The sequence below is a fragment of the Larus michahellis genome, chromosome 4, assembly GCF_964199755.1.
Source record: "Larus michahellis chromosome 4, bLarMic1.1, whole genome shotgun sequence".
NCBI classification, from domain to species: domain Eukaryota; kingdom Metazoa; phylum Chordata; class Aves; order Charadriiformes; family Laridae; genus Larus; species Larus michahellis.
Window position 1 is genome coordinate 54,600,159 of NC_133899.1, and position 21,272 is coordinate 54,621,430.

General features: G+C 39.0%; 1 protein-coding gene across 2 annotated transcripts in view; it reads right to left on the bottom strand.

Moving 5' to 3' along the window:
• Nucleotides 1-21,272, bottom strand: part of ZFYVE26 (zinc finger FYVE-type containing 26) — a 53,170-nt gene that overhangs the window by 6,262 nt on the left and 25,636 nt on the right. For both annotated transcript variants that reach the window (XM_074584894.1, XM_074584896.1), the window contains 19 exons: nt 20,912-21,017; nt 19,378-20,117; nt 18,631-18,827; nt 17,636-17,740; nt 16,944-17,066; nt 16,021-16,197; nt 14,631-14,877; nt 13,427-13,525; nt 11,568-11,725; nt 10,479-10,648; nt 9,087-9,115; nt 6,834-6,955; nt 6,522-6,742; nt 5,745-5,892; nt 4,424-4,633; nt 3,349-3,564; nt 1,375-1,572; nt 849-1,051; nt 152-293 (listed from right to left, as the gene is read on the bottom strand). In XM_074584894.1, coding sequence (XP_074440995.1) covers nt 152-293; nt 849-1,051; nt 1,375-1,572; nt 3,349-3,564; nt 4,424-4,633; nt 5,745-5,892; nt 6,522-6,742; nt 6,834-6,955; nt 9,087-9,115; nt 10,479-10,648; nt 11,568-11,725; nt 13,427-13,525; nt 14,631-14,877; nt 16,021-16,197; nt 16,944-17,066; nt 17,636-17,740; nt 18,631-18,827; nt 19,378-20,117; nt 20,912-21,017 — 3,611 coding nt within the window. The remainder of the gene's footprint in view (nt 1-151; nt 294-848; nt 1,052-1,374; nt 1,573-3,348; nt 3,565-4,423; nt 4,634-5,744; nt 5,893-6,521; nt 6,743-6,833; nt 6,956-9,086; nt 9,116-10,478; nt 10,649-11,567; nt 11,726-13,426; nt 13,526-14,630; nt 14,878-16,020; nt 16,198-16,943; nt 17,067-17,635; nt 17,741-18,630; nt 18,828-19,377; nt 20,118-20,911; nt 21,018-21,272) is intronic.

Genomic DNA, 21,272 nt, shown 5'->3' on the forward strand with positions numbered 1-21,272 from the left:
ATTTTTCATGAACGGTAGGTTGCATACATGCACAAGTAACCTGCCCATGAAAAATACAAGGGGCTGCTCCAACCATCATATGTGTCAACCTGTGTATGATGTTAGCATTGTTGACTAAAAATAGAGCTGTGTTTGAAATAGCAATAAGTACCTTGCAAGCGACATCCATTTTCATGTTATTGTTTCCAAAGAGTGTGGGCAAGGAGGACCCTGTCATTTGAGAAGTTCCTGAGCTCTCACATCGATGCAGGAACTTTGTTACTTCCATCTGCAGATCAACTGTATTGATGTGCCTAGATAGAGGAAAAAGTCTCACTTTATTTTGAAAGAGAGAAAGTGTCAATTGTTATTTGGGTGAACTTACTAATTTCCTGAACACATTTGAAAATTTGACATATTTCCAAACAATAATTATTTGAGTTACTTTTTGACTTTGTCTTTTGTGTAGCCAAGTCTGCAGCAATGAGATACTTTTCAGATATGTGCATTTAACGTGCATCACAAGCTGAAGGTAAGCACTTGTTTGCATAATTTCAAAGTGAGACAGAGAATCTGCATCCCAAATAAATATCTGCTCCCTATTTTCCACCTCATCACATCACATATACTCCCCCCGCCTTTTAAGTTAGAATCTAGCCTACAAAAAAAAAGAAAGAAAAAAGTCCCTAAGGAAACCATGGTATAAAAGCCCATGTACAAAAGAGAACTGTCTAAATTTACACTTCAACTTTTGAATACAGGGATTCAGTTATGTCTGGCACCTATAACTTGTACATAGTTGTATGTTGTAAGTTAACCCTGGTAGGAATTTCCTCCTTCCTATAACATAGCTTCTTGTTTATAGATACCTTGACACATCTGCAGCAGACATTTTCTTCCGAAAAGTGAAAGCCATTTTTTTCCTTCCTGAGCTTCTTGAGACCTCCTGCAGATAGACTTTGAGATGGTCCTTGATCTTTAGAAGCCACGTTTGTTTGCCTCCCAGTTCAGTGTAAGACTTTGCTCCATGAGTGAAAAATCTAATGCAGGTCATGGCAGCACGAACGTGATCCTGGAAGAAATATACTGAATACTAAGATGGACCAAAGTATGCCACCTTCAGTAATCGTTGTCTGCGCTGAAGTGCTCACACAAAGCAGGCAACGCTCTGTTTTCTTTCAAAAAATATTTAAGCTACTGCAATGCGCCAGATCCACGACAAATGCATAGCAGGTCAGCTTCAGTCAGGCTCAAGCCTTCCTATCTGTTTTTTAAGATTGCAAAGTAGCAAAAAATATACTTGTCCGTCATGTAGATTTATACCAAGATAAATAACCAAAAGTCTGACAGTATTCAACATTTCACTGAAAGAGATGGCACTGACCCTCATCTTACCTTCATGAACTGTTGCAGCTCATACAGAATATGGTAGTAGTTCTTTCTCTGCAAGTATTTGCAGGCTGCAATCAAGTAGACTCCCCAGCTCTCCAATCCTGGATCAATGGTTTCTAGCAAGTTCTCCAACATATGCAGTTTTCCACTTTCATAACTTGGAATGAAGATCCCTTCAATGAACACTTCTGATGGGGATTCCTACACAAACATCAGAAAGACAGACTTTTCCTTACATCCAGTTGGAGTTTCCCTTGCTCCAAATTGCATCCCCTGTCTCTTACCCTTTTACTGTGCACATGTGAGATAAGCCTGGCTGTCTTCCCTATAATTACCCAATTGGTAGCTGAAAACAGTGCATACATCTCCTTTTGCCTTCTCTTCTTCAAGCTGGAAAAACCTAGCTCTATCACTCCACTTGGATACCATGTCCTTCAGGCCCCTAGCCACATCAGTGGCCTTTCATGAGACTTGCTCCACTTGTACAATCTATTTTTTGTACTAGGGAACCCAAAACTGGGCACAACAGTTCAGATGAAACCTCACAAGTAGTGAGCTGAGGGGGATATTTACTTTCCTTGACCTTCTGACTATGGTCTTGAAAATGCAGCCTCACATGTTAATGTTACTGTGGAAAGAAGTATGTGTGACAACATGGCCAACATAAATGTTTTAAAGACATGATATGGATTTTATTATTTTTTTTTTTAAATCTCAGCTACAATGCCTGTACACAGAAAGTGTTTCCAAACAACCAACTGCAAAATGTTTCACCAGAAGCCTAGTACCTTACAGCTTTAACTTAACGCTTCTTCTCTAGTTTGCATGATCGCTACCAGTCTCCTTGTCCAAAACTTCCACATCAAATTGTATGTCTAGGGTATTTTCAAAGTCTGCCACTTAACTAGAGAAACTATTTCACCAACACTGCAAAAATATGCAACTTTTCTTTAATGGCAAATTTAAACTGCTATAACAGTCACACTTGAAAAGCAAATTTAATATTCAGGTGAGTACAGGAGCTTAGAATGACTCATGATAAAATGAGAAAGCAAAGCTGATAAGACAACTTAATTTTCTATTAATAAAGTTCATAAGCAGACTGAAGGTAATGGAACTCAGTGTTTCAAGTTGTACATTCTCAATAAGAATTATTTAAAATAATAAAAAAATAATCAGTAAATCAAACACTAGCACAGAAACTTAAAGAAAACCAACAAAACCCCATGCACTTAGCAGCTTTCAAGCTAGTGAGATGTAATGGAGTCACATCTCCTAAGAAGCATCCTTAATGGATTAGCGAGAACCTTGTTGGAATCATTTCTAGGTTTAATTGCAATTTAGCACCAACTGAACTGTTTCCTGCAAACATTCTTAAACCATCCTATATTATGCAGTTCTTCTAAGGGAGAACTGGAAACCACTTTTTGGCTTCCCTAGATTTCTGTCCTCTGGGACATGATCCTGTATTCCCTTATGTTCCTAACAGTTAAAAAAGTGCAAACGTGGGTGTCCGATTCAAAACAACAATACCAAGAGACATAGCCACTGTAATAGACAGTAAAGCGTCTAGTGTTATTGGCATGCTGGAACTCAAAATTTTCCTTCTGTCTTCTGAACTGTATGACAATAGTCCCAGGCTTGCAGCTTTGTAGAAAAATTACAAAGTGCTGTTGATGCAGGACCTCTACCAAAAAAAGATAAAGCACTTTCTACTCTCAAGAAACCGCTGTTTCAACACAATGGGGAAGAGACATTAAATATGAGATGTAAAGATCAAAGTTATTTTTTCACGTCACCGAATTCTTGTTGGTAACTGGATAGTTTGTATAACAACATTTAGGACCTCAGAACACTCCCATGCAGAAAAACACCCAGAATGCTGCGTGATGCTCGTTACCATCTTAGACTGGCCTTGAAGTCCTCTTAGCTACTTTTCAAATTTCAGTTTAGGTGATGGCAAACTAGATTACTCACCTTATTTAACAAGTGAAGCAGTGCTTCTCTCATACAGTCATGCCTCATATAAAAGCTTATTATCGCCAGATTAGTGCCGTAACTATGTAAATAGAACAAGCACTCTTGATAGTAGGTGTTGTGTTGAATCTTCCCCTCACACATCATCTCCAGAGACAGACGACTTGTTCTCAGTGTTGCTTCGAGTTCCCTCAATGTGGCAAAGTAATCATCGTCCTGCCATTAAAACAGAGAATTAATGATACATGATAAGTAAGAGGCGAACTTTCTTTTCTGTTAGATTTTGTCACTCAGCCCTGAAGCATTTCTGTTATTGTTCATTTTAAAAATAGATCGCTTAGAGGGGTGAGAATCCAGTAATGCTTTTTATAAACTTTAGATTGGAATCCTGCTATCAACAGAGGTGCTGAATGTTGCTGTAGTTAGCATGGCTGTTTCCAGGGACAGACAGGAGGCTTATTTATTTAAACACAATTCCACTGTCAACAGGTACTTCAATAACCTAGTTCAAACAGGCTTTCTTATTCTCCTAAAATATGTACTACGAAGAGGTCTTTCATCATTATGACTCTGCAGTTACTTAGTACTAAAAGTCATTTTTTGGTATCTAATCAGAACTTCCAGAGCTAATTCCAAACCATGTAATAGTGCTTGTTGACAAGGAAAGAAGAGTGGGACAGCATTTGTAAATTCTTCTTTAAATTCCTGCAAAGTTATCAGAGTTTCAGTAGAAAAACAGCATCACCGCAGCATCACAACATATTGTTGGGATTGAGTTTAGTTTCCTCAGACTGTAATAACAACACGTTAAAACCAGTACAGCTTCTTTGCCCTCCACTAAGTATGCCCCAAATTACTATGAAATCCTATGATCTGGTTCTCAGCCACCAATTCACTGTGACGAAATAGCTAACAAATTTCTCAACAATATTCAGTTTGCAATATACAATCATGACAACAGAAGGGAAAAACCTAACACTTGATATTGTAACACGCATTGCTATACAACGTGTATTAAAACATCATTACTTGGCTTTGCTATAGCCCTTCAGTGCAGCCAGAACAGAAGACTTACCGCAATGAGTATAGGTTTCACTGTGGACTCTAAGTACTGTATCACATCCTGGACCAGCCTCGAACCATGGTTCAGCTGGTTTAGATCCATAGGTGGCTTTAAACATCGGTTAAACTTCTCTCTTGCTGAACTTAAATTTCCAGCTTTAAGGCAAGCCATGCCCCAGGCATGCCATGCTCCACCTGGATCCAACCCAGATTTTGTAGAAACCTAAATTCAAAACTGTTTGTTAATACTGCAAGACAGTCCCGGTACAGAAAACAGGAAAACTGGCTTATCACACAGTCTGTGATTGTGACCTTTCACTTCCTATAGTACATTTCCCATTAAAAACAAAACAGAATACGAAAAAATCCATGTTGATTGTTTCCATATCACTGACACAAAATGCCAACTACCAGAACACCCATGATCTCCAAATGCAGAAGTATTTTTTATTGTACAAGTTTAAGCAACTATCTATCTTGGAAATTACAGTTCAGCAGTTTTAAAACTCAGGACATTTTCACATCTGCTTTTCCAACACAGATGATTTTTATAAACCAGAATTCATCAGGTTTGTGGTTTAAAAAAAAAAAAAGTAACAGAAGATGCTTCATGAACTGCCAGGAAATGTTTTATTTCAAATAATTTTGCTGGTCAAATTTTTTCTTGATTTTCCTTGGTAGACCAGCTGCCTTTAACAATGAACTGGTTTTATTCAAACAGGTTGCCTATTCTTGCTGTTTATTACCCCTTAAAAATCCTAATCCTGTTTGTAGTATCAGAATTCTGTTCTTAAACTGCAATGCCATAAAACAGAGGTTTATGAAATCCTGGGAGCATGGGGAAGACAGAAGATGACAAACCACACCAGATGAGCTCTGAGAGACAGATTTGCCACCATTGCTGATTTCCAAGTAAACGCTTGGGAAATGTGCCTTACTAACGTCTGCTGCAGGATTAGAGACAAATGAAATCGAACATACAAGCTTCAGATAAAGTCCTGCCACAAAGGATGTCTCAACCCTTCTACTGGATGCAAGATTCCTCTATTTAATGACTTTCTTCCCATTAGTCCATTCCAATTCTAATTGCATTGGGAAACAAGGCCACTACCATTCCCTTCAGCATCCTGCTCCACAGCAGGACTTTTCCTTCTCAGAAATTATTTTCTAGTGTTCAGAAAATTATTTCTTCCTTGTTTAAAAACCTAATCCCAGTTTGTAACTGTTTAAATATTGTCCATTTCACACATCACATCCACCTGAACTCAGGAGGGAGAAAAACAAAAGCCACTACAGAAGCATTATGAACACTGACATCCCTCCATTGTCATTACCTCTATAGCTAGTTGATAGTACTCTGCTTCCAGAAGCCGATTTCTTAATCTTGTTACTGCTGCAGGGAGAAGAATCTGATCCAAAGATGGTATTGGACGGTAGGCAGCAGCAACCAAAATATTCAACACATCCACTTTGCTGATGTAGCTAGGAGGAAACAAAGAGGTTAAACAAATACAAACAACTTCCACTATTATCAGACACTTGAAGAACTTTATGTCAAAGACAACCCTTAGAACACTGGTTCCTAATCACCAGTATACCAGGTTTCTCTATCCGTCATACTATCCTGTTCAGACTATTTTTTATTGGGCTTTTTGCCACATTCAGTGGAACACTGGCAGATGCTGACTGCAGGCACCAGCTGTATGTTACCAAATCAAAATAGTACATGTAAAATTTATATGTTACACCCGCCACCTCAAGCTCTGTAGGACAAAACCTGAGAAAAGTGTAACATGCCCATTCTCCGGAAATGCAGGTTTTAAATCCTATGTTGAAATATAGACTGAAAGCAGATACACAACATCAGAAGTAAAATATTTACCCCAGTCTTAGTGAATTACCTGAGAATTTCCTCATTAATTATTATGTGGTCACATTACATGAATTTCTACTATTTGGACTCCTACATTGTTCTTACATTATGAACTTCTCGTTTAAAACTTCCACAGTACAATCACAAAACAATCCTTCCCACCCTCCACTCCCCAGTAAAAAAGGATAATGGTCTCGACAATAGCTCAATACATGCTAGTGAACATCTGATAAATCACCTGTCACAGAGCGCTAGATCCTGGCTCCTTCCAGCTTTTACAAACATCATTTTGGCACTGAAGAGCAATTGTTTCATGATGTCCATAAGGAGACCAGCATCCACCTCAGGATTAGTAAGCCCTTGGGACAACTTGCAGCAGTGCTCTATCAGTTGGTGGCCACACACTATGCTGTCACTGTGCAGGCTAAGGATGGCAATACACAAGGAAGAGCTGGGAGCCTGACAATTCGAGGAAAGACAGACAAACATGAGTATTGAGGTAGTTCTCCAGGGAACTGCTTATATTGGACTCTCTTTCTCCAGACCTCACCTGTTCGTAATAAAATTCACTGCGTACAATTTCATTCTCCTCTTCATTCAAGGAAAAAATCCATTCAAGCTCAGTTGCCTTGGGTATTCGCACCACTGTGGAATATTCATTATTAGAAGTTTCTGCAGCCAAAAAAACAAACCAGCAGGTAGAACCACTGTACAAGAAGCAACAAATCTGGCTAAGGACACATAACGCAGAGTATTCCTATACTCTCGTAAAACAGTGATCTGTAATCCTCCTCTTGTGCCACTTCCCGCTAGTATCACATGACCAGGACACAGATTACAGAAACATTTCCATTCCTCAGCAGGCTGCCAAATTTCACCTAAACTTACTCTCACTGTTACCAACACGCTGTCATCAAAAACTGGCTCCAGTACCATGTCTTCAGATGATTATCCAACTCTTACCCTAGAGGACATCAACCACAGCAACCACCCCTCTTTAGCCTTCCCTCAGGCACGTTATTAAATATTTCTGAGCAGGAGCAAGTGAAAATATGAGAGCTGTGGGTTACAGCTAAAAAAGGAAACTGAAGAACCAGTTGTAAAAGAAGGGGTAAATTGACTTAACTGCCTGTATATTCTTTCTAGAATTCAGGTTATTTGAACATATAGTCCAGCAGCTTTAAGACATAAGATTTTGAGAAGATGAGCTAACTCCTTACATTAAGTTTTCACACAAAATAGTACTGTAGAAAATTGGAGTTTTGATCAAATGATTCAAGAAATTACATTTCTGCGGAAAGCCTTTTTCTTTCTTCCAGATTAAGGAAATTTCTATTTTGAAATTAGTAACACAGAATAGCTACAAATCAAACAGTGTCTGTCATTTGAGCGCAGCTGAGAATGCACAAGCCCTCTGATGTTCAAGTTTGTGATTGTGGTTCCTAGCAGGAAAACAAGGGCCAATCTCACAATCCTAAAAAAATGGAGAATAATGCTAATTTGCTACTTTTTCCCCTGATCAATTTCCTCTTTTCCCTGGAAAAACTTAAAATTAAAAAAAAAAAGTCTCAAAATTCACTGTTTTAGATTTCATAGAAAGCCGTTAGTGTTGAGTAACTCTAAAACTGTAGTGTGAATAAAAAAAAATAAAATAAAAAAGAAAAACACTATTTCTAAATTGAAGCGGAAACTGGAATAATTACAATAAACCAGACTTGAAAACATTTGATAATAATGTTGTCCTTTTCTATCTGTGAAGAGACTTCTGCACAGACTCAACAGATAAGGTAAAAAAGCAGAATAAAACACTTTTTCTCTTATATCTGAGGACTTCCCTACTGTTCTTATTCACTCCTACTGAATCATATGGGCCCAGTGATGTGTAGCAATGCTGCAGGCAAAGAGAAAGATCTAACCAGTAGCAGCAACCCAGAAACTGCATTTCAGCTGTTTCAGTCTTGTAACAAAGGTAGCAGTAGTGCAAACTTCTGTCAACAGCAAAAAAAATAGAAATAAATAAGAAAAGCTGAAATAGACCATCATACATAAAAAGGGACAAGTTAGGAAAAATACAAATTACTGCTATAAACACTTCAAATAACTATGTTTTCATCTGCCAGAATTTCATGTCAGTGTAGGAAAATTTTGCAGAATCACCTCAAACACCAGACTAAGCAACAAACAGTAAATACTTTCTGAGGAAAAATGGCAGAGTAAAAGAAAAAAAGGTCAACTAAATTTTGTTATTATTCCTGAAGTGTTATGATATTAGATGTGGAAACTGAGGCACTGAGGAGAAATTACTAGTCCATATCCACACAATCAGCAAAGGAGACGGAACTCAGGACACAATCAGACCCACGAGAGGGGCCTCATCCTGTACTACCCCCAGCCAGCAACATGAAATGCCACAGCACACTGCAGTGGTATTCAGAGTTATACTATCGTGGTTTGTAAAAAGAGGATCACTCTGCACAGCTCTGTAGTGGGTTAATTAATTCCCACTCATACCACAGCCTCCCACTAACTGCAGTATGCAAAGTGCATTCTCCAACTGTTGTTTTTCAGTTCCTTCCAGCACATTCAACATTGGCTCAGACATCTCTCCTAAATCTCAGCTTCCATTCACAGAAGTTTGGAATGCTCAGTTTCAGACTGCACATGTGAAAATCATCAGTGATATTCTGTAACTGAAGTTAGATCACCCTTCAGCTGCAACTAGATGTATCAGCTTCCTACCTCTAACACTGCTGCTAATCAGGCACTTTAGAAGACTGAAGTTTAACATTACTCCACTCCTTACCTTCCGCTGGGTCCTGATCTTCTTTTCTGCTGTAAGAAAATGACAGAAAGAAACATCATACCTACTCCAGCACACTGAGAAAAACAGTTCTAAGAGAGATCAACATGGCTAGCCTTTTCAGAATGCTGTCTTGTAAAAATCTAGTATCCCTCCCTCCCTGCCCTCTCCAACCCATTGCCGTGCCCCTACCCCCTGCTGTCTGGAAATCTAAGATCCTGCCTCTGCTCTGCATTGTTGTATTTCAACTACACTAAGTAATGAGTTCTTATAACCTTCTGTAGGAATAACCTTATAGTTATTATAAACTTCTGTTGCACACATCATAAAAGAGCAGATACTGAGAACAAGAACTGCCCAGTATCAGAATATGCAACAGCTAAAATGAAGTTTTTGGCATCCAGTTCTCTGTCCTTAAGATTTAGTTGGCTTTGATATACAAATAGGGCGAGTGTAAAAAAACCCAAGACATTTAAGCAATTAGAACATTACAGGCAGCATTTAAACTCACTGCTAGGCTCTGCTGACCTAATCTGGCAGTGTAAGCAACCATTCTGATGCAACCTGGTTTAACTAGACGTGACTGATTATTTTTTTCAGAGGTTCCTTCTCACATCTGCACCATATTCCTCTTTTTCTAGCAAGCCTGCTGATACTGACATAGGAGATACTGCTATCTGCAGGCTTGCTTGGAAAAGAGGAAATGCAGCTGAAAGCACAGCTGAAAAGAGTGAGTTTTACTCTCTGTGACACTGGCAGCATATCAGCAGGCTTGATGAGGTCACAGAGAGTAAAACTCATTTCAGTTGCACTTTTCATCAGCTCGCCTAACATACACACAATGAATTTCGGTCCAATTCTCAGCTTAAAGCAACCACATCATGAAAATCTGTCGTCACAGCTGTCTCTTTTATTAAAGGCAGTTTCAAAGCCGATCTAGTCATGAACTTGCTCTTGAATCCGCAAGGGTTCAAGGATTTATAATCAAGGGATTACAGAGTAACATTAAAACACTGGTATGTTCAGCAGAGCTAGTCAATATGTGACATTAATCTGGGAGCCGAGTAAACTGCAAGAAACTTTGTAACACTGTAGTAGTTTATGCCGAATATGTTTTGCATCAAAACATTCAATTCTCAGGTTTAATGATCTACTGATGTTTAAATAATTAAGGACTTTGTTGCCTGGCTCTCCAGTGTTCTTTCTAATACGAAAAGTAAACTGAGGCATAAGGAACATCCCCACACCTGTCAAACCTGAAAATCCCAGCAGATGGAGGACAAAAAGCTGATGTTACTATATTATCCAAATAAACCCACATGCTTATTTCTCTCTCATTCCATTCACATACTCTGCTGTGTAGATGAAATTGAGAATTAGAATGGAAGGACTTACCTGCTTTTGGCTTGTACCAAGCCAGGCAGATGTTCTCTGTTGTAGTAGCTATAGCATTGATCGCATACACGAGACAGATTTTCTCTGCAAGCTTCTACTGCCATTTTCTTGGTGGAGCAAGAGCTGCACACCAGCCTGCCACAGCGCCTGCAGTGATGGCGCCTGTTAAACTAAGCAAGAGGTCATGGATGATCAGCAGAAAGAATTTACCGAAGTCCCCTTCCGTATCAGCCTCCACTCACGATTAACTTACTCCCTTTGAAGAGAGGAAACAGCCTGCACAATAAGGCTTTTCAGAACTATACAATGATTGATTCTCACTGTTACAGTTCCTTTCCAGAGAGGGCATGGCAAAAGAAAGAAAAAAAAAAAATCCAAAACCCAGAGGCAGGTATTTTGCAGTCTTGGGCTTTCCACTATTTAAGTTGTCCCAATTTTGATTACAGCGCTATTTAGATCATCTCTTGGAAGTCAGAAGCTGTAGACTGTCTTTCTGACACCTTCTTAGTATTTTCCAAATTCAAAAGCAACAGATACTTTGAGAAAACAGTACTGTTTCTAAGGAACAGAAGATAACAGATTGCCAGCACACCTGCAAAACTCAAAATTAACTTCTTCCCTTAGAGCAACAACGCAGATGCTCAAATACTCTATGAAACAACGGGTTTTAGAAAAGTGTAACCAACAGCAAAGATTACATTTTCTATACTGGTAATCTGAATCATCTGATGCTCATGCTGTTTTGTGACAGCATGGTCAACTAGACAGCCTTTTGAAATATTAAAACTTCTATTGTTACACATTTTTAGATCTCATGGTTGTCTCCTCTCTGATGACCAGATCTCTTCTTTAGGCTCTATCACTTCACAGGACTCTGAAAGGAGCTAATCATTGCCAGTCTCCTCAACTACACTAAGTAGAAATTAATGGTTTAATACTCAAGGACTGGCAGTCTTGTCAGGACTACACTGATGCAGACAAACTTCCTAAAGTAGCTAGTGCCTCTTAGGAAGCTGACTATGAGCAAGTGTTCATATTAAGGTTTGTATTAAGTTCTAGCAATGTCTGTACTTCATTTTTGTGCCTTACCATAGTAAAGCGTTCAGTTTTGCAAACCATACATATTGTTTCAGTGTCATCAGGTATCCATTGCTGCTTTGGTGGTGGCTTCTCAGGAGGCACAAATTCTTGAGGAAACAAATTCTGCTGCAGACTTCTGTCTCTCGGACTTGCAGATATGGTACCACCTTAAGAAGAGCCAGGCCAAGAGAAACATGGAATGGGACTTAAGCTGTTTAATGGAGTCCTGAATATCAGAAAACACTACAAACTTACTGAGGCTGTAAGAATTTTCTGGCTCACAAGATGACTACAATTATCTTTCAACCACGCATGGCAGAACAACATTATGTAAGGAATATACATGATTTAATCTAAAATTGTAATCTTAAGGATACACAGTGTTGACATTCCTGAAGACTGAGACTTTTCTTTGTTATCTCAGGAGAGGTGTGGTATGGCTAGCAACAGTATATCCCTCCCCGTTCTGGTCCCCTTTACAATCTACTGTGGGGAAATCAGTTCAAAGAGGCAGGAGTTTAAGTTTTTGGCCTTTAGGGATCTTTGACCTTGCCAATGAAAGACTCACTGAATCAAGTTTCACAGTATTAGATAGGCTTTTAGTTTATATGATGTGAGCCAGTTACACTACAGCCTAATTAAAAAGTGCAAGCCGTCTTCTGTGTACATGAATACTAGAAGAAAAAAATTTCCATTCAATAAAGCTAATTCATACTCATCCAAGTAGATATTGGATTGCAAAGGAATTAGAGGACAATTAGCGGCATTTGAGGTTTTTTTTAACAACATATAGATATTAAACTGACCATTATGTGAAAAACTGAAGAGATACACAACCCAAGCCAAGATGCTGCTGTCATTTCAAGATGCTGCTGTCACTTCGTGTGGGCAGAGCAAGAAGAGTCTTCAGCTCAGGATACAGAACCAGAGAACGGTTCAGACACCCTAGACTGTAGATGAGGATATAAACCTCCAGCTCTAGTTTAGGCCCATCACTTGCTGAGAATCACCAGCCTTAGAGGTCTGAGGATATCCTTTGCTAGTCATTCCCTGAGAGTGCAAACTGTGCATCTCTCACAATATATATCCTCGGAGGAGTATTTCTTGCATTAGATGCTGAATGGAACCTATAAAAGGATTTGTGTCTCGTTTTAAGCCACAGATATTCTTCAGTAGCTTTGGCTTAAATTATTTTGTTTCTATTTATTTGTGCTTGAGGACTATGAGTGGAGCCTCTCAGACAATACCAGGTGTGCTATTTCCCTCAGGTCACAAGAGGGATCCCAGAAAAAATAAATTCAAGGACCAAGAGAATGACAAAAAAAAAAATACAACGTAGTTGAGATTTCTACTGTAAAACCAAAGTTAAGATCCAGAAGAAAAAGTTACTGAGTAAAGAACAGGAAGCCAGGGACAAGTACCACAATGATGGGCTTCCAGACAAGCTCTGCCTATCTACCAGAGAGAGAATACAGAAGTCAAGACACAGAAAGATTAACCTGCAGCACCTTTAATCCACTAGCAACCTAGCTCTGGCAAAGAGGTAATTTTTCTTTTCCTGTAGATGTAGTCCCATTTCCCGTACTCTGTTCAGGCTTGTTTTTCTCTGTAGGGTTTGTAACACAAAGGCTTGGTGATGATTTTTCAGACATTTTGTAGACACCTACCAAAAATCAAAACAGAGCCATACACTTCTTGTTCCCCATTAAATTTTCTTTTAATTAGGCCCAAAGCACCTAACTGTAGAGACCTACTAACCTGCATTAAATATGACCCAAGTTACTATTAAGCAGTAGGAGATACATATATAGGGTATAAAACAAATAAGAACAGATTGAAGGAAAACAGCACCAAGGTCTTAACCTTACCAGCAAAGCTGACAGGAGATAGTTCTGATGATCCTGATTTAGAGAGCGCTTCACATTCCAATACCTGATTGAGACTTTCTTGGATACGTACCAGAGAATCTAGGACAAAGGGAAGAAAATAGAATAAAATCAGAGAACAATACTGGACATACATCTACCTGCTTTTAAGAAGATTAGAGGAATCCATTCACAGGAGTATGTAAGCACAGGACTAGCTATGTAATTACACATTACTATGTTCTCATGAAAATTAGTCCACAACCATTAATGCAAAACTATATAAAATTCAATGACCTAAAACACAGAGAAAGGTATCCTTACCAAAGCAATGGATTACGGATAGGCACAGGAATAATACAGCAGAGAACAAGTATGAAATGTGAAAGCAATTAGTTGACACAAGATACTCATGGCAAATAGTAGATGCTTCACATCTCAGTGGAAGGGACACACTTGCAAAGTTATAGGTCATTTGGCAGGAAAAGATAAGTCTGATGCTTTTATGTTAACAAGAGCTGCATCTTTAAATCATAAAATGAAGTCAGCATTTGGAAACTGGCATAATGCAAGTTGGTACCATATATGTAGACATAAATATAGACAGGCACACAGAGCACCTGCTTTTAATAGAGCAAAACAAAAGCACTGGGCTTGATCTGCAGCACCCTCTGCTGTTCCAGTTCTAAAACCCTGAAAGGAGAGAGCCGAATGCAGGAGAATCGAAGACAACACGGATGAGAAGGGATTGGCAAACCAGAAAGGAGAACTGTGCCGAAAATGTTAAATAGAACTACAGGTTTAAAAATCATTTATATGAAAAAAGGAACAGGACTCTGGTAGGAGGGAAGACTATGGAAGATTAAATCCCCATTCGATTTGGGACAAGATGCATCTGGCTGCAGGTTTTAGAACTACTTAAGTCATCAGTGACTGCGTTAAACAGGAATGAAATAAATTTGAACAATATCAAATAAGAAGAGAGACCCCAAAGAGGAGCAACAGAGGAAAGTCAAAGAAACCCTGGAAGCTGTTGGTCATTGAGAACATCTATTTAGAAGAAAGGCAAAGACTTTAACATGTTCTGGGCTAGAGGGAGACTGGATGCACTCATCTAAAAATGTTGTGGCACAATTGGCAAAATGATCATGGAGGGAAGCTGGCCCTTCTTTCCCAAGTGAAAAACAGCATTCTCACAGACAGTCACCTGATCTCTTTTCTTTTAATGCGAAAGGGAAGTTGAGAGCTTTTCCTGCATACTTGGAGAGCAAATTGTCAATGTCTTCTACGGTAAAACCAATTTCCTGTCCAGCTAAGAGTTGGTGTAGTGTCTGCACAGCAACAGCTACCCAGTCCACCTTCATATTCATGAGGAGCTGTTCCAGCATGAGCAGTGGCCTGGAGGAGAGGTGGAAGTAGTTAACACGGGAGAGCTCAGGCAGAGTCAGCAGCACCTGAGACACAAGGAAAAAAGCATATGTTAAAATTATACACCTTCAAATCTGTGCTTCCGTGAGATTAGACAATAAACTAGCACAGTAGCTTAGGCAGAGAAGAGAATAACATATAGAGGCAAAAAAAAAAAATGGAGGCAGGAATTCTCAGACTTACTCCTACTTCTATTACAGTATTACTGCAAGGATTTGCAGAAATTACTTAGTTTGCACTTTCCCATTCTATAAAACACTGACTCACTTCAGAGGCAGTTGAAGAGTGGAAAGCACTTTGTGACCCTGTGACAAATATGTTCTAGCAGGGTAGAGCAAGTACATTCTCTTATTAAAATAAGCTTGTAAAAAGAATATCAGCCCAATTCTTATCCTTTCCTTATAAAGGGAAACACCAAGAGGAAAAAACAACAGCCATTCTCCTGAAGATGGACAGTTAATGTGGACACTTTCTAAAATAAATAATGTCTTCAAAAGGGACAAGTAAGGAAACAGGAAGCTCAGCAAAATACTGTTGTGGCACACACTGGAGCAAGCTGCTATTTGTAGTCCTACAACAAAATATACATTATGAAAAGCACTGCTTTTTGTTTACATATAATGCATTTGACTAAGGTCACCTACTGGTTAATGTATCCATTCCCGGGCTGAGCACAGAACCTGTATGACTTCTGTAAAGGCAATGGCCATCCAAGAAGAGTGATAGTGTTTACCTTTGGAAGGCACTTGGGAGAAACATGCCATGTAAGTGTCAAAGACTCTCTGACACAGAGAGTAAGTTGAGGATGCTTTCTTTTTCACTGGGACAAAGATAACATCTCTCCTGATAAACACTGCAATTTTATTTTATACCCTTCTTCCTTTTACTCTTGTGCATTTCTCCACTCCCTACAGCTCCAACACAAGACTGCTCTGTTCATATTGGGAGCTGCAACCACCTCATAATACCAGAACTGCAGAGATGGAAAAGAAGTTTTAAGCCATCTCTAACCTTTTTTTGTATCCATGAGGCTCAGGATCTTAGATCTGATATGGTGAGAATGCTCTGGTAAAATCTATAGACTTTATATTTATGTGTATTATGTATTATAAAATTACTTATATAAAACTATATTGCTGTTAATCCCACAATGCAGGAGTTTTACTCACCTTTGATCCCATATAAAGTGCCTGGATTTCATTACGGCGTGCTGTTGTCAGGTTCGCATAGAAGTGACCTGTGAGGTAATCAGCCAGGAAATGAGACGCTGCCAAGTTCGGAGACTGGTCAAGAGACTGTTCACTGATGGCAAGGCAAATACCAGGGTCTTCAATTCTTTGTAAAAGCTACAAATACAAACAAAATACAGTGAATCCCTACTACATTCCTGGAAAGTAGCCTTTATAACAGGCAGTCCATGACAGATTATTGCCCTACAATGGTCCAGCAAGCAAATTAACTTGCACAAGTGTCTTGCATATATAAGGATGATGTAAATAATCCATTTATAGACTACTCATTACCTATTTGCTTCATCTATTAATCAAAGTATTTTTAAAATTAAAGCAAACGGAAAATTAAGCAACGAATGGGACAAAAGATATAGTGATGAGAAAGCTTCACTTTGCTTCCAGAAAGTTTTCTAAGCTACATAGTCTGAAGGAGTCTGCACTTTATTTTACGTTCTCTGTTATTAGGAACAGCTCTATAATTATTAAAACCAGAAGAATTCACACTTCACTAATTTGGGCACTGAAGCACAACTGACCAATTCCTGCTATTAGTTCCACTTCTGTTTCTTCTGCTTAAGCAGAACAGAAATGCTTCATTATGATTTTTCAAATAAAAGCGGCCTTGTATTTCCATGTAAGTGACATTTATGCTATTAGGTCCAACAACTAGATTGCCAAGCTGGATTTTCACTTAAGCGGAACAGAGGAGAGCCAAGATACTGAAAGCATATCTAAGCAAATAGCATCTCTTAAAAGCGATGAACCAAAAAAGCCACAAAAATGCACACAAAGAAGGCAAACAAAACAGTTCTCAACTTATTTGACCTATGCATGTAGGGCTGAAAGAGTCCTGCTATTACCTGCAATGCTTTTTCCATGTCTCCCATCTCCAATAAGTGGAGAAGGTGCTCACGGTGAAGGTTGATCAAATCTTCCCTTGGGACAGGATATAGGTGGCCCCATTCCTCACACAACTCATAATCCTAAAGAATTAAAAAAGTTAAAAAAATAAAAGGACAAACTCTAGTCTCTCTCATACAGCTGTTTCTCCCAAAGTTCTAATCAACTTCTTGAGAAATTCTATAGCTTAGACTCCTCTCCCAAATGCAAAAAGTAATAATTACACTGACAATGGGAAGATGGCAGTCAATTTTGTCAGTCACAGCCTGCATTGAGAATACCTTCTCATATCACAGTAAGCAAGTTGGCTTTTTAGAGAGACACTTTTTCTACAGTATTAGAACTTCTATAATAATCAAGCCTGTATTATGCCAAAAGCCATGCTATTAAAGTCTTCAAAATTCTAAGAGAAGAGAACAGGTTGTATCTCAGAGTAAGAATTATAATTTAAATTTAAGGATTATTAACTACATGTAAATCTTGACATTAAACGCAGACCTGTATTTGTTTCTGTAGCACAGAACTGAGTAAAGGAATCCTTCCTCTCAAGGTTATCTCCATTGATCAGTGTTTTAAGGTGCTATTTCAACAAATTTATCTATTCGAGTTTAGTGCATTCTAATACAACAAAATTCCCACAATGATGCCTAACCTTTGCTTTCAGAATGATGTTCATGACAGCCTCGGGGTCATCAGTGCAGGCTTTTTTCAGATCTTGCCAGTCATTCCACAACGGTTCATTTTGCACATTCAAAATCTGAAAAAATTAATATTAGGGTAGCACAAATTTTAAAAGCTTTATCTACAACAATCATTAAGTCTCAGAAAACAGCTGAGCTGATCACATCAAGAGTTGCTTCATACAAAGGAAAAAGTTAAAAAGGAGATTCATATTTATCGCTAGCCCTTTCTGGGATGATGCAATGCACTTGCACTCCAAAAAAGACTATGCAGTTTTCTCAGAGGTATAAGTCTACAAAGTACATTTACAAGGGAAGGTTTAATTATAAGGGAAGGCAATAATTATGAATGAAAAAGTACACATATATTGCAGACATCACTGGCACTGCAGATAACGGAGCTAACTGTCAGTTAGCAGAACTATCACCAGACAGAGCTCAGCAGGAATTTATTATTCCTTTCTTTGCTCTGTTTGGCTTTTCAGTCCGTGCTGAATTCCAGGCCAGCTAGTCTGACCTAACTTTGGTATCAGCAGTAAGAAGAACTGACTGCAATACAGACATGCTTATTAGACCACTAGTCTTATACACCATGCCTACTTGGTACATCTGCACCTCTCAAACTTGTAAAATGATGAATTGCCACCGAAAGCTTCCAGAGGCTCTAGTGTTTGTACAGAATGGAAAAACATACTTTGTAAAAAAGCAGCCTCACACAAATGTTTATGTCTAATCGTATCTGCAGACCTGAATGCTAATAGGAAAGTGGCAAAGTTATGAAGGATGCAAGCAGAGTGTTAACCAGACACTAAAGCACTGGAAAACACATGAACGGTTTTGGACGAAAGACATTAAAAGCTTTTGCGGTCAAAAAATAACAAAGGGCTAAAGTTGTTTCAAAGGACAAGTATATTTGCTCCCTGCTGCCTATTTCATCTCATTGGTTACTTAAAGAATGACTTTGTACCTTTTGATAAACCTGAAGTTCTTTCTTCCTGCTCTGCAGACTTTCTTTTAGTTCATCAGTCATGTCCAAATCAGAAATGCAATAAGCTAGGATTTCCAAACAGGCATCGAGGGGCCATTTGTCCAGACAGCGCAGGGCCAGCCTACCTCTCAACGTCGCATTTTTTACTGGGAACGAGTATTGCCAACCATCCTTATCTGTAGAGGAAACAAATCACTGGTTTGAAACTCAGTTTCTGTAATTTGAAAAATAAAAAAATCTTCATCCTTACTGAATTGCACCACCAAGAGAAACAGTATGGTGCTGAAAAACTTACACCAGATTTATCCCAAGTGTCACATTCTTGGGAAGTAACCAAAGTTAGCATGGGACCCTTACTACCTTTATACTCCAAAAGGTACCTCCTTTCACAGAATACATCATCCATGTACGACAATGATACTGCTGTAAGACATGTTCCACTAACAGTACTCAGCTCTTCACATAAAAATAACACCACAGATGCATTCCAATTCTCTTGTACCAAATTGGTCAGGATCTGTACATTTGCAAAACAAAAAATACACCACCAGAGAAAGCAAATCCAGGATGAAGAAAGGGAAGGGACCTGTTTCTGTCTTTGGATTTGCCCAAGAACCACTATCTTAGTTTCCACCTCCTGATACAGGCTGTATTCTTTATTTAAAAAAAAAAAAAAAAGAAAAAGAAAGAGATCACAGGAAAAAAGCCTGACTTAATCCTTCTCACCTTCAGCAGTTGCACAGCTCAGCACAGCATCCTTCACATTGACCAGCTCCTCCACATCCTGACTGTACAGATCCAAGACCTTCAGAGCCCTGTCCCAATCCTTTGCAGCAAGAGCTTCTTCAAAGACTCCCATTAATACCTTAACAGCTGTGGTGGAATGCAATCCTAGGAGAACCAGAGATATGTAAGTCTTGCCAGAGAAGACAGCAGCCAAACTGCTACCTTCCTCTTGATGGTGCTGAAGTGGCTCAAACATAGCAAGAAGAAACCTTTCCAATATTGGGAACTCCTTCAACAATGCTTCACACTCCCTGGAAATCTGTTCCAAACCTAAGGGCACCTCCCGTTTGCCCCGAAATTCCATCCAAGATAAACTTGATTTGGAAGTTTTCTGTATATTAGATGCACTTAGACATGCCACTGTGGCCATTAGCTTCGACTGAGACTTCAGGAAGTCCAGGGAGGAGGAAGTGAGCGTGTGCTGGCTCAAGTCAGTCACAGAGGATGAGGCCTGAGTGGAAATATCCTCAAAGGTCACTGCAGAATCATGAATAGGTATTTCAACATCTGGAAGGCAGTGGTAGGCACACTGGTGTGCTAAGTTGCTGATGTTTGTCAGAAGAGACTTTGCCTGGCTGTTTTGCCTTGCACTGCACAAGGACAGTGGTTCACAGCAACAGTTAACAATAACTTGCTGCACATTCAAGTTCAACTCTTCTTTAGCCAAGAGAGAAGAAAGCCTGCAGGATTGAAAACAAAACCAGCTTACACACACAAAAGGTACTTTACAATTACATATTCTCATAAGTCTTCCAAATGTTTTGTGAATGCAAGCCCCCTAATATTCTTCACAGGTACATACAGGGAAAGAGTACATATCCTATGTTTACCCAGTATGAAAAAAAAACATATACAGCACAACATTGACAACTCAGAGCTTATGCTGACATTCCTTTAAAGAAAAGGAACTTACTTATCAAACATTGACTTTTATCTGAATAAAACACACAAAAATGGTTCACCATTAGTGCTCATCTTTTTAAGAGCTATTTCATCAAATCAGACACTTTCCATGCCAGCCTAATTTCATAATTTGTGACGGAAGAACATTAGATTATCCAGTTTATCTGCTGACCAGGGCAAGAGCCGTGTCCAGCTGTATTCTTAAGAAGCCTTAGTAGTCTATTTTATTTTGTTACACTGCTAAGCTGCAAGTCCACTGCTCTGAACTTTCACACATTCAATTAAAAAAAAAAATCCACATAAATGCACTCTTTCTTCACAACATACAGTAATCGTTAAATATGTGGAGCTGCGGTTTGCCCTGTCAAAAATCTTCAAGTTGGTAGAGAAGCCAAAAACTAAGTTCCTCCCTGCACACTAATCCTTGCAGCATTAAGTGATCAACTGGTGGGACACAGCAGGCAGTACTTCTACCTGTGCTAAGTAGCCGGAGAAGAGTTCAAACCTGGGTGAGGTCCAAAGTCACCAAAACCAAAATAACCTAGAGAAGTATAATCTGAAAAGCACCAACCTGTCAGGATGAACCTGTCTCTCAAACACAAGCTGGGAGAGCAGCTGAGATGGACTCTGCTGTAACAGTATGAAAGGGTTCCCCACTTTCACTTCTGCAGATATATCTTTAAAAAAAATCAGAACGTTTATTATAATACAAAACACGTTAGCTGAGTACACCAACCAAGTCTTATTTTTGGAACACAAATTTTATGAGCCTGAACCTGAAACCTCTTTGACCAAATTCACAAAGGTCCACATTAACACTAGTGTGGTAAAATCCAGAGTAAATTGCAAGGTATTTGTGATTATAATATGATTCTCAAACTTGACACCACTGGCTCAGATTTTACTGGTCCTTTTACCAAAACAGGCAGAGT